This window comes from Aulonocara sp. 'chitande type north' Nkhata Bay, linkage group LG20, assembly GCF_057382095.1.
Source record: "Aulonocara sp. 'chitande type north' Nkhata Bay isolate Kocher_YH1m ecotype deep benthic linkage group LG20, A_spYH_male_GT1.1, whole genome shotgun sequence".
Taxonomy (NCBI): Eukaryota; Metazoa; Chordata; class Actinopteri; order Cichliformes; family Cichlidae; genus Aulonocara; species Aulonocara sp. 'chitande type north' Nkhata Bay.
Window position 1 is genome coordinate 32,511,224 of NC_141363.1, and position 13,292 is coordinate 32,524,515.

Here is a 13,292-nt window from a genome sequence, read left to right on the forward strand (position 1 = left end):
GATATATAAACATAGTACACACACACACACACACACACTCACACTCATTTACACACTTGCACCGGTGCTTGCACACTCACAGGAAATGGTAAGTGACAGGGTGGACTGGAAGTTTGCAAATCAGATCACTGCATGGCCCAAAATGTAAGCAAACATTTGTTATAAAGGCCTTGGTCACAGCTGTCTTTTGTCATGCTTGACTTGTTTTGGAGGGTATTATTTCCTTTAGAAAGAGAGGAAACTCGCTGCATATGGTGTTTCAAAGGTCCTGTGCCAGATTTGAACCCAGGATGTTGCACTGTACACCACAGTGACTAGAAAACAATATTTTTTTTTTCACATCATGTCTGAAAAGAAATGTTGGGTTATCCTTCCTTCTCGAGGGACGCTGGGTGTTTGAGGCTCTCATCGACTGGGTGACTCTTTTTTTTTTTTTTTGGAAGTACCGTATGTTTTTGTGGCACTAACAAAATGGAGAAGGTGAAATATTAATTACTATGGCATTTGTGGCCTGCTGTGCTATGCCCTGCAGATTATTTCATATTGTTTTAGTAATTCTAGACTTTGGAAACTAAGTTAAAAGACTTATTAGGGATTAATGGAACAAGTTTGGTGTCAAAGCTGTGTCATTCACAGAGCTCAGCTTGCTCCTCATCCTCCAGAGTTAGGGCAGTCTCTGGGGGCGGCCAATTACATTCAGAGCATGTAGAGTGTCTGCTATACTGCAACAGCATAAACACACTCCAGGCACTGACTTTAATTGTTGCTTCTGCTGTATACTTTTCTTTACTTCTCTTTACTTGTTTGCTCTGCTTTATTTACTATGTACTTGTTCTTTCTCTGTTCTCTTCTACATCAAAGCATTTACATGATCAAATACCATTTCATCACCATTAGAGCAAGGCAATCCATTAGCTTAGATGTGAAAAACACTTTTTCATGCATAAACATGTCTGTTTGAGTCAATAATGGACATCTGATTATTATGTTTTTTTTTTCACTAAATCTGGTGATATTATGAGACTGTACAGATCAGACCAGACCAGTGCAACAACAATAAGCCTAGAAAAAGTTCACTTTCATACCACCAGTGTGGAAAAGTAATCTCCTTCAAATGTTTGGAGCACAAAAAACTGGTCCCAGCAGGTTTTGTCAGTGCATGATTTGTTTTCTTTAATGTAGACAACAGAATGGAAATATTGTCGATTTTTCTCATTCAGAAACTGTCAAAACATCCAGAAACTACAGAGGATCACAGGCAGTAAGAGATATCACTTACAGTCTGCCCCATACATTTTGGAAAAATGACACAAATGTTGTTCAATCTTGACTACTTGATTTAAAATCTATGGTGGTAGTGTACAATGAAGTGCAGACTTTTAGCTTTAATCCAAGGGGTATAGTAAAGTTATCGCATTAATTCTTTAGGAATTAAAAACATTTTTATGCATAGCCCCTCAAAAGTAATTAAACATACTAAGATGAATATAAGGATCTAAGTCCTTTGCCACAGATGAGTCCTGAAATCTAGAATCCATGGACATCATCAAATCCTGTTTTTCCCCCAGCTTTCCTGGCCCTTTACTGCAGCTGCCTTCAGTTGCTTCTTGTTTGTGCGTCATTCTGCATTCAGTTTTGTATTTAATAACTGAAAAACAAATATGTTTAGCTGAGATCAGTTAATTGAGTTTCTAAGTTATTGGAAGGACATCGTGTGAGCTCCTGAGGCAGGTAGTTCCAAAGCTGAGGGTCCCTGATGGCAAAAGCAAAGTCGCCTTTAGATTTAAGCCTTGATATTTGGAACTGCCAGGAGGACCCCATCTAGAGGTTGAATTCGCTCATACAGGGTCAACATTGTTCCTGTGTATCTAAGGGGCCAGACTCAAACTTGCTTTAAAAGTGAAAATTTTAAAATGATATCTGAAACGTACTGGTAGCCAGTCGAGAGGAACCAGCATTTTGGTGATGGGATTCTGCCCGCTTAAACCAGTAAGAAAAACTGTGAACATTTTGCTACTCTTGGTGGTGGTCTTTAGCACCTTGGACAGGAAAATGTGTCAGCATAAGCTCCAAGCATTCACACGTAAATCACCCAGCTGAAACACTGAAATGTTACTGGTGTGATGATGGCAATGTAATAGCATATGTGAACCACAACAAAGAAGATGGATTGCCTGACTTCTATCAGGACGCACACATCATTTTCCTCAAGATATATAATTCTTTTTCCATTCTTGACTTGCTTTAAAGTGCAGTAAATCAGGAGCTAGCGACAAATCAGAGTCCGTAGACCAAAGTGGAACAGAGAGAAGAGGAAACATAACTACATTTAAAAAAAAAAAAAAAAAAAAAAAAGGAAAGTTATTTTAAAGGGGTGAATTCACAAAAAGAAAATGGATGACTTCCATATTAATTATAAATTATACTGTTTTGTTATCTACAAAATGTTTTTACTTCTACATATAGAAGTGAAAGTACTGTACTTACACTTGATAACAGGCTTTAATAACCTAAGAACTGAAACTATAAAGAGATTAGGTTAAAGTTTCCCAGCAACCATGGTAAAAAAAATGACATTTGGTTTATCGGAGCGATCGTGGCTCAAAAGTTGGGAGTTCGCCTTGTAATTGGAAGGTTGCCGGTTCGAGCCTCGGCTTGGACAGTCTCTGTCGTTGTGTCCTTGAGCAAGACACTTCACCCGTTGCCTACTGGTGGTGGTCAGAGGGCCCGGTGGCGCCAGTGTCCGGCAGCCTCGCCTCTGTCAGTGCGCCCCAGGGTGGCTGTGGCTACAATGTAGCTTGCATCACCAGTGTGTGAATTTTACCTGTACAGCATCCCGCTGAGTGTATCGCTTGCTCCTAGCTCTGGAATGACCTGCTAGAGGAAATTAAGTCGAGTCAGTCTTTCTTTGAGTCTTAAAACACATTTTTATGACAATGCTTTCCCTTTGAGTTTTTCACTTGCTTTGAATAGTCTACTTCCTCAGTACATTACTCAGTACAACTTATTGGAATTGATGTTGGCTTTATTTAAAATGGCCAATAAATGAAATGTAAAAAAAAAAACAAAAAAAAATGTTGACAACACACAAATAAAACAACCAGCTGATCCGAGCACAATCGGGCAGAGAATAATAGAGTAATCTGTGACTTGTTGTTGTATTATAAGAAAGAAAGAACACATAAATAACTGTTCACTTTTTATTTTGTGTGACTGAAGGAAAAAAGTATTTGCCAGTATATCAGATTTTTACATCACCAAATATCTGTGTCCACATTGGTCTTAAACGTCAGTGGAGCTCTAGTTTGTTTTTATTTTGTTCAGTCTTGGTTTTATTGTATTGCTCCTGTGTAGCATCTCGCAACATGATTTTTAAGTGCTGCTTTAAATAACTAGTTGTTATTATTAGTGAGCGATATACTGAAACTCAAAATACAGCCAAATATTTAGCTTTCAGTCTCATCATTTGCCATCTCCGCCTCTGTAACGATTTCTCCCACTTCTGTCTCTTCTGTGGCTCTGGTTTCATTTGTAAAGACTAGTGGCTGTTTCATTTCTACTCCTCTCCCATGACTGTTGAGCGTAGAGTGGGAGAGGTGAAAACAGGAAGTGTGTTTATGTCAGACTAAGAAAGCGAAACTGGAGCATACAGCCAGTCCAATAGGGATGCAGGATCTCAGCTTATTGTGAGAAAGGATCATTGCTCTATACGGTTTACTGAGGGAAAAGAATCCAAATTCATCTGCAGGCATGTGATGGAAACTTGAAAGAAAATGGTACAAAAGCAGCATATTATATGTTATAATATAGGAATATAGACAACCACATGAAATGAAGGGTAAAAAAAACACATTTTCTTCCTCAGTATCTGTAAATTACATGAACAGAAAGCATGTTTTAACTGATTTTGGGTGCTGCATGTATTCATTGCCTGCAGCTGCCTTCTAGTTCAGTCCCGTCCAGATTTAAGACTTCTTCTGCACCCATCAAGCTCAGCCCAAGGCTGAATGAATGCTTTTAACTACCCAAGATGCTTTCCCTCTCTTCCCTCTCACGCTTTCCTCACTTCACGCCTCTCTTTTAATTCCCCCCCCCCCCCTTTTTTTTTCTCTCCAGATATTCTCTTTGTTCTTTCACTCAATCAAATATAAATAAATAAATATCATCTGCTGGTCTGTAATCTTTCACCTCCTTTGACTCTGTGGTACGTATCTGTGTCTCCCTTTTTCTCTCATCAATTAAAACAACCCATCTGACTTGATTAATAGCTAAGGGGCAGAAGTAAAAGTGGGATGGTGAAGTGTAACTCTTTCTGAAGTGTTTACACCCCTCTCTTAAGGCTCCAGTAGGTTGTAAACTTGCTGTTACTGGACTGGTCCATTTATTTGAATTTGATGTTTGTATTATCTGGCATTTGACTTTTAGAAAACACCTAAACTTGGATCTCCACTAGTACATATTTAATTCCGGGGTTTTATGTTTTTAATTATAATTATAAAGTTAAATGGCTATTTCATAACAGGACCTGTGATTACGTTCACTGCAGAGCTCATTGATTCCTGCAAATTGGCCTTTCTTCCTGGGATCGCAGACCCCCACCCTAACCTTCTGCTGATGCAGCCAATGTCTTATTTGCTGATGGCTGGAGGCAGAAAGGCAGCCCGGGAGACTGTGATCTAGCTGCAGGGGTGAATATAGTGCAAAGCGACACATACACAGAAAAATGACAATATGTAGGTTCATGAACCCTGCATCATGACTGTTATTGCAGGTATTTCATTGCAGCATTCCCCTTCTGTAAGGCCTTGACAGTATCCGTGGTCATTTGGAAAGGAGTTTAACGATGCACTAAACATTTATTGTATGTGGCTGCAAACAGTCCCGGATAAATGAATGAGCAGTTGTGTCCAAGAGTTAGTGCTGGTTTTTAAAAAGAAAAGGAAGAAAGAAAAAAAAAAAAAGAGCAATTAAAGTGCCTTCCGCCCTCCATAAAATTCAGACTGTTATTTAATGCTTTCTTTTTTGGTTCTTTTTCTTTACTGCCGTCAATATTGAAAAGGTTTGATTCCACCAGATGGGAAATTACATCTGTGCAATGATTTAATAGGCCTGTGAAATAGAAGGCCCACTACCTTAATGTGTTTGAACTCTTGAGAAAACTCTTTGAAGTTCCCAGCTTCTGTTTCGTCATCACATTCTCTTAAGAGTTCATTACAGGCTCCACGCTGCGCTCTGAAGCTGCATAGCTGGGAACACACAGTTTTGATTTAGAAGTAAACGCAGGCCATTTGGTTCGTAATAAGTTGCTTTGACTCTAAGTAGCAGAGCAGAATTTGATGCTTTTTGTTGTGCCATGTGCCTTTCACTTGACTCAGTTTTGCAGTTAATGCTTTTGGGCAAGATGCACGCATGTGTGGTTGATCTGCGTATGTGTGCTGTCACTTTCGCATGCAGACAGCCATGCCGCACATAAACAGTTTTCAAAGATTGCGATGCTGTGCTATAAAGCCTGGCAAGCTGTCAGTTGTGATGTTATGGCTATGTTTTCACTCTAACTCATTCATAATGGGGAGCATTTATGATTTTTCTTATTTTCTGTCATATATATGGTTACATTCACCTAACAGTGAAAGATTGTACATTTAGTCCCAGGAGGACAGACAGAAAAGAAAATCTGTCAAATCAAACATTCAAATCTATCTACTGTGGTGACTCCATGTGGAGCATCTGAAAGTAGATTGTAGACAATGACACTTCAGTTCAATTAAAAACTGTCCAAAGAATTATGCAGATCTGGAAAGACTGTGGCGAACCATCACCTTCGAGGAAGAAATGGGTTGGGAAAAAACTTGTATAATCATGATTGGCATTTTCTCAAATATTTGGTAAAATCAAATCACAAAAAATCCACAGTAGAACTCACTGCCATGTTTAATAGTGAAAGTGAGGATATTTCCATGCATACAATGTAAAGAGACCTTAGGGTATTGGGACTAAAGAGCTGAAGTAATCCACTCATCAGTGATCATAGAGATTGGACTCAGGAGTAGAGGAAAAAGGTCACGTGGTCTAATGAGTCCTGTTCTAGAGTGATGGGTGCAGCAGACAAAGTGATGCGCCCATCATACCTGGCGCCTGCCGTGAAAGCCTGTGGGGCCGCTATTATGATCTGGGGTTTCTTCAGTTCAGTAACATTATGTGTCAAAAAATTAGGTCAGCTGACTACCTGAATATACTGAATGACCAGGTTTTTCCATCAGTGGAGTTTTCTTTTTCCATGCCACAGGCATATTGCAAGATGACATTCCCATGATTCATCAGGCTCAAATTGTGAAAGAGTGGTTCAGGGAACATGAGATATGATTTCAAATGTGGAACGAAAACCACAGGATCCGGACCTTAACCCTAGTGAGAATCTGTAGGATGTGCAGGAGAGGATTTTTTGTTGTGGGCCGTAGTTTGCCTGGCAGTGTGTATTGTGGGTTTTTGTTTTGTTTTCTTTTTCTTTTTCTTCTTTTGCTTTTCTTTTTTTTAAATTTATTGACAATTGCCCATAACGTGTGGACTTAACTCTGTTTAAAAATGGTGGATGCTCATATTAGACATTAACAAAACTTTGAGTAGTGGTGAGCACTATAGTCTCACCCTCTCACTGTTGTCTTTTACTTGTGGCGTATAGCATGTGTGGGGGGAAAAGGTGTCTTAACACCTTATAAATAAGGTTTATTTTAAATATTATCACACAAAGCTTCTCTTGTAGAGTTCCCCATCAAGAATTACAGATGATTTATACATATCACCCGCACAGCAATAAAACTTGCCTTATACTGTGTAGATGCTTATACTGCTCTGTGACTAAAACAGCTCTGACACTGGGGGGGAATTAGAAAAGGACGTCTGGGGGTGCCCTGTGGTGTTTAGGTGGGCGCTAAGTTAGTAACAGCTAACAGCATCTTAAAGGTCACAAATGTTGTTCATTTCACCTTTCAGTGGTTTTAATGTTGCAGCAAATTCAATTCAATAATCTATACAGGACTGCTAAAAGTTGTATAAAAAGACCCCAGAAAACTTGTAAGTTCTTTTTGTTTGTTCTTTTTGTTGTTGTTTTAAAATTAAACTCATTTTCAATCAGTTAAATTATATAAAATAGCTGACTGAAAATTTTTGAGAGTTTTGAGAAAGAAATAACATTTAAAGTAATTCATTCATTGTTGATTATTTTCTGCCTATTCCTTGGAAACTGAGCGTGTTTCTTTTATTTGGGAAGATGCTGAGCATTTTTGAAATGGTTCATGGAAATGGTAAATGTGACATGTATTTCATTTCATAAGAATTTTAAGGGTTAAATTGATTACAAAACAAAATCAGTTCTAAACATGTTACATTATTAAGTATCTGTTGGCATAGTAGCTTTTTAAAAAGATATTGCCTAACATTTTGTGTTTGTTGTGCAGTTTCTATTTGGTCTGTTTCCAAGGGTAAGACCTGCCATTGGATGCACTATTACCTTGACAGTCATAATAACCACGCTGCAATTAAAAATTAAGACATTATTAAAATGAGCACACATTCTGCTTACAGTCGTAGCCTTAAAACCTTCAATCTTGAATCATTTATCAGCCAGAAAACCTAATAATAGTTTAATAATTTGCCATGGCGTGATTTGCGATATGACATACTGCTCTTGTTTAAAAAAAATAAATAAAATAAAAATAATTTTGTGTTTTCAGCAGATGAGAAAATAATTTTGAAAGTACAACATGTGTCTGCACAGGAAAGTGGTTTAATTAGAATAAAATGTATTTGTGTGCTCCCCTTCAGAAAGGCAGGAGTTTGCAATTCTTCATGCATGACTGAAATCCGATGTGTCTGTTATAAATGCATCCCGTCAGCAGTAATGAAAAGTCACCCAGATGTGTGGCGACAGGGCACAGGTGTTACATTTCAAGACAAAATCATGTGTGACACAAGTATGATTTGGAGAGCCTTTAGGTGATACATGTGCAAGCACTGCACCTCCAGCTAGAAGAAAAAACATGTCAGAGCATCCTTTTTTCCTCAACCAGTGCTTTTCTTTCACTGTATTACCCACTGCCACTTTCCGTGTTAAATTAGATATAGTGAGAGATTAGTGCTACTGTGCGACTGCCTCAAAGAGCTTATCCTTTCATTAGTTCCGTGCAACATTAATATCAGGCAAAAGAGACTGGGAGTGTTTCAGATTAGGGCTGGGAATCGTCACTGATTTCTAGAATCGATTCGATTCCGATTCACAAGGTCCCGAATCGATTCGATCCACGATTCGATTCGATTCGATTTTGAATCAGTCCGAAATATTATTATATGAACCATAATATATATAAAATTATGATAATTCACCTTGTATATGTACTGTCAAAAGAACCCTCTAAGCCTTGTGAATGAATTACATAAATTTCAAAATTAAGAACAGATACTAAAGCAGTTAAATAATGTAATTTTTAATTAACATTAGTATATATATTTTTTCATACATACATTTCAAGTGGATCAGGGATCCAGTGCAAATAGAACACATCTTTTGTAAACATCAGTAAAACCTCAGAGAAATAGTTTTGCTGTTAGTGTCTCACACAGCTTTTCTGAAATCCACTATTGTGTTTTGGAGACACACAGTATAACACAGCATGTACAAGTGAACTGACAGAAACTGACCGATCAGAAAATGAAAAACTGCCTTTTAAAATACTTCAAAAAATGAAAACATATTGAACAGTATTGTAAAACCTCTGTGAAACTAATGCAATTTAGCCTTATTTATAACTACCCTCTCACTTCTTTGAGACTGTAAGGTTTTTCTGCAAGAAGAGAAGCTGGTCTACATGTTGTGGAGTCAGGCAGCTCCTTTGTGCGGTAACAATGTCACCAGCAGTTGAAAACACTCGTTCAGAAGGAACACTGGTCCCAGGTATGGAAAGATACTGCTTTGCTTGTAGAGCCAAGAGAGGATACTCCCTTTCATGGTCCCTCCACCAGATCAAAGGATCCTCAGAAAGTGCAACAGGCTCAACGTCCCTGTATCGATTCACTTCTTCCTTTGCCTTCTGAGTTGGTGTTTTCTGTGGTGCTGTGGTTTTTGTTGAGTAGGCTGGCCCAAGGAGAAAAATTAATGCAGAGTCCTTTGACCTCTTAATTGGAGGGGCATAATCCACTTCATCAACACCACCAAGAGAGATGTCAGGGACAGTTTCCTCAGATGTGTCACCATCAGACTGTCGCTGTAGAAAAATGAAAACTTAATTAATAAAGAAATTACTATTTATATTCTAACTCGAGTAGTGCAAAAAAACCAATAATTTTTTGTTTTTGTTTCTGTAACTCACAATAGCTGTGTCCACGTTCTCCAAACCTGCTGCTTCCAACACCAACTGAGAGAATGTGTTGTTACAGGTCTCTTTGGACAAGAATGGCAGGGCCTTAAAGCGAGGATCTAATGCTGATGCAATGTAGAGCTTGTCCTTTAGGGCCACATATCTTGAAAAGAGATTTTGCACATTTAACTCAGTTTATTATGTTGGATATACATGTGCATGGTTACATACACTCATGCAAGATCAGAAACATTAATATACGACTTTGTTTCCATAATTTATATATAAACATCTATAGATAGATAGATATAAAATCAAAAGGCCTATTACTAGACAAGAGGGCTTAACTAACATTTTTATAATATATAGATTTTTTCACTATAATAAGAATTTTCATGTAATACATGCATCCATACAGTTACACTCATTCATGGCATATACACACAATTCATAAACATACCTTGACTTCAAGTTGTCGTATACAGCAGTCTTGAGGTCTTTAATCAGTGAGGAGTCATGAGAGACACTGATCATCTTCTCCAGCAGCTGTGCATGCAGAGGTGCAATGATGGAAAGGGTCGGGGACTTTTCTTCAGACATAACCAGTGTGGCTGCTTTCAGCGGCTTCAAAGCTTTCACTATATCTTCTCCATCAGTTATGTCAGCCTCTGTAAGACTACAGAGATTACTGTCACTTCTCCTCACTTCAGGTGAGAGTAGAGCTGCAGAGATTGCTGGTTGTTGCTCTAGGAAGCGTTCCAGCATCTCCAATGTGCTGTTCCATCTGGTCACCCCATCAGTCACCAGCTTATGGGCAGGTAGATTCAGTATCTTTTGCTTCTCTTTAAGCTTGCGACTTGCAACAGTGCTGCGATGAAAAAAGGATGCTATGCGTCTCACTCGGCCAAGCAGCTGAGCAACAGCTGGAACTTTCAGTCCTGCTTGTTTCACAAGCAGGACTGAAAGTTCCAGCTGTTGCTCAGCTGCTAAATTGAGTGTGTGGGCAAAACAACCAATGTGCAACCAGCCCGTTATTTCTACAGCTCGCACCATATTTGCAGCATTGTCAGTTACGATGACTGGATTTTTGTTTGTAAGCTCCCATTCTTCGATTGCTTTGAACATAATTTCAGATAAATTAGCTGCTGTGTGGCTTGCTTCGGTGGTTCTTGTCTGTAAGACATGAGACACGAGTCTCCACTCCTGGTCGATATGGTGTGAGGTGATAGTCAGGTAGTTATCTGTTGCTCTGGATGTCCAGCTGTCACAGGTTATAGCGACTCTCTCTGCTGACTTGAGTGAGGCTGTAACATCGTGTTTCACTTTTTCATACATGTTTGGGATTACCACTTCACTCAAATGTTTGCGTGATGGTAAAACATAGCGTGGTTCTAGCGTATTAATGAGGTTTTGGAAGCCATCATTTTCAACAACGCTGTACGGACGTATATCTTTACATATGAAAGTTGCCACAGACTGGGTTATTTTTTGGGCACGTGGAGAAGTGGATGCCAACTTCATTGCAAATGCCTTTTCGAGTGAGCGTTGCTTGGTGTCGGCCGTTTTTGCTAGCGGGATATCTGGATGATGCCTCGTTAAATGATTTCTGAGATTTGTGGTATTTCCACAGTGCTTTACCTCCATTTTGCACATCTTACATACGGCTTTGCTTTTGTCCGGCTCTTCACTGTCTTCACAGTTCTTAAATCCAAAGTGTTGCCAGACATCTGCCTTTAGGCTCGGTGGCACATTCCCGGGAGTAGCCATGATGGTTCATGCGTCCAGGTCACTTAACTCTCGCGTGACTTCCTCATGTTAACCGCTTGCAAGTTTCATACGCGGCAAACTACATATGTATAAAAAAAAATCGATTTCCGGATTTAATGAATCGATATCGTTTTATTCCAGTTAGAATCGATTTTAATCGATGAATCGATTTTTTTAAACCCACCCCTATTTCAGATCTATCTCTCAGTTTGATACGAGGCATTTGCAATTCCAAAGCCCCACATCAGCGCCCGGATCGAGCTGGGGGAAGAGCTCACAGGGATGAGGTGAAGGAGCAAGGAGTAGCTTATCCAGGAAATAAAACTGAAACATTTGTTCTCTTCTGCTTTTTCAGCTCTGCCACTCAAGAGCAGGGATTTGTCTGTGCATGTGAAACAAGATATTAAAGTATTGCTGCTGCTGGATGAATGATCTGTTTGTGTGGGGGTGAAATTTCCTGCAAGCGAGGAGATGAATGACAAACTGTACATTACAATTATGACGATAATACATACTGTATCGCTCTGTTTTTAACCTTAGTTAAAATTTGCATGTATCTGGATTGTTTTCTTTCCTACTTGTTTTTACTATGCGAGTCAAGCAGTGCTGTAATTGGTGGAAATTGAGGCTTGAGCAAGAAAAGTGGATTTAGATCTCGCAATTTGTGACCTTACAGTAAGACAAACTTCTAATTAAACAGGATTTTTATCACCAAATGCAGTAATTGCATACTGTGTACTGTACTGTATACAAACATGGAACCATGCAGTACATATTATCAAAAGTAAGTGAGCTTTACAGAAAAAAGTAATAGCATTATGCTACTTTTCATATTAACGTTTTTAAATGAAAAGAAGACTCAGATGAACGCTTCAGTTATACTGTGGAGGCTATTTCGCTGCAGTGGTTTGGATCTACCTGTTCCTTAGAGAAAAGGATCAGTGCTAATAATTACAAAGTCATGGTCTCCTCCAGGAGGACAATGCTCCATCTGAGTATGAACATGATGTAAATCATATGCTGCGGCCTTCACAGTCAACAGACTTTAACCGAGCTGATACCTGTTCTGTCTGTACACACAGACATAGTCCAACAGTTTATTTTTCCTTTCGTTTGTGTGATAAGCTTATAACTATGGATGTTCCTGGCAACTAATAACAGAAAATCTAAGAAAATATTAAATGCATGGAAGTTAAACATTGGCCAAAGAAATATTTTTTTGGTTGGTTGATGATGCTGCAAATGCACACATTAATTTCCAATTTGGCTAATCTTATCAGTGCTAGCAGTTAGAGCAGGGCGATATGGCCAAAAATATTTATCACGATATATATTTGAAAATTTGCGATAACGATATGACCGACGATATAATTGATGCGAGACAAAATACAACTCCACAACATTACTAGCGCAAAAAGACAACCTTCCATTTATTTTCACTTAAACAAGAAGCTGGTTTTTATGTACATTAAAGCTTTATAAAAATTTAACAGTGCAAATGCAAATTCCTTGCTGAAAGTTTAACCAAAAGGCATTTCCAGTAGAAATGGGCTGACATATCCTGAGCATAACCATGTATAATATCCACTGAAGTTAAAAAGAGGTGCTTTGCAACATTAAACTGCAGTGTGCAGTACGTATTTTTCGGACCGTAAGGTGCACGGGATTATAAGGCACATTAAGCGAAACAAAGCAGTCAGATAAATCAAACTTTATTAAACTCATTCTTCTTGCTTCCTCCACTTCTGTACCATTGATTCATTAATGTTGAATTCTCTGGCAGCTGCTCTATTCCCATGTTGTTGCAGTATATTAATGACTAACCTCGTATTGTGGATGGATTATCTCAGTTGTTCTCCTGACTGAAGTTTGGTCCGTTTACAGCATCCTGCCATGCGATTGCATTTGTTTCTAACCATGAAGAACCTTCACGTTAACTTTTATAAGTGGAAAAGTGTTAGTGTTCGTCCTCCAGCTTCACTGTTTATGTTATGCTAACATAGCTGTGTCGCTAGCGATCACGTAGCACATCATTATATACCAGCTAGCCCAACTTCAGTAACCCTACAAACGTCACTGCTGTTTAGTTTCCTGTCTTCATTTATGTTGGAAGTGATAGCAGAGGTGTACGTTTGATTTTTTTCAGAAATCTCTCAGTCAGAACATGCTATATCA

At 38.7% G+C, this 13,292-nt stretch overlaps 2 protein-coding genes across 3 annotated transcripts in view; one reads left to right on the forward strand and one right to left on the reverse strand.

Moving 5' to 3' along the window:
- The window catches only part of LOC147306016 (IQ motif and SEC7 domain-containing protein 1-like), a 100,610-nt gene that overhangs the window by 28,115 nt on the left and 59,203 nt on the right, over positions 1 to 13,292 (forward strand). The gene's annotated exons all lie outside the window — the stretch shown is intronic.
- LOC147306017 (E3 SUMO-protein ligase ZBED1-like) lies at positions 8,390 to 11,117 on the reverse strand. The gene is made up of 3 exons (XM_086277881.1): positions 9,811 to 11,117; positions 9,363 to 9,513; positions 8,390 to 9,257 (listed from the first exon to the last, which is right to left on the reverse strand). Exons 1-3 carry the CDS (start codon positions 11,115 to 11,117, stop codon positions 8,811 to 8,813), a joined length of 1,905 nt encoding a protein of 634 aa, XP_086134007.1. The 3' UTR covers positions 8,390 to 8,810.

What these genes read in the sequence shown, in the direction of transcription:
- LOC147306017 (XM_086277881.1), bottom strand. Translation starts at nt 11,117, where the DNA reads ATGGCTACTCCCGGGAATGTGCCACCGAGCCTAAAGGCAGATGTCTGG. An exon ending in TACGACAACTTGAAGTCAAG is followed by an intron (nt 9,514 to 9,810) that starts GTATGTTTATGA and finishes TCTCTTTTCAAG; the next exon opens with ATATGTGGCCCTAAAGGACA. An exon ending in AGAACGTGGACACAGCTATT is followed by an intron (nt 9,258 to 9,362) that starts GTGAGTTACAGA and finishes ATTTTTCTACAG; the next exon opens with CGACAGTCTGATGGTGACAC.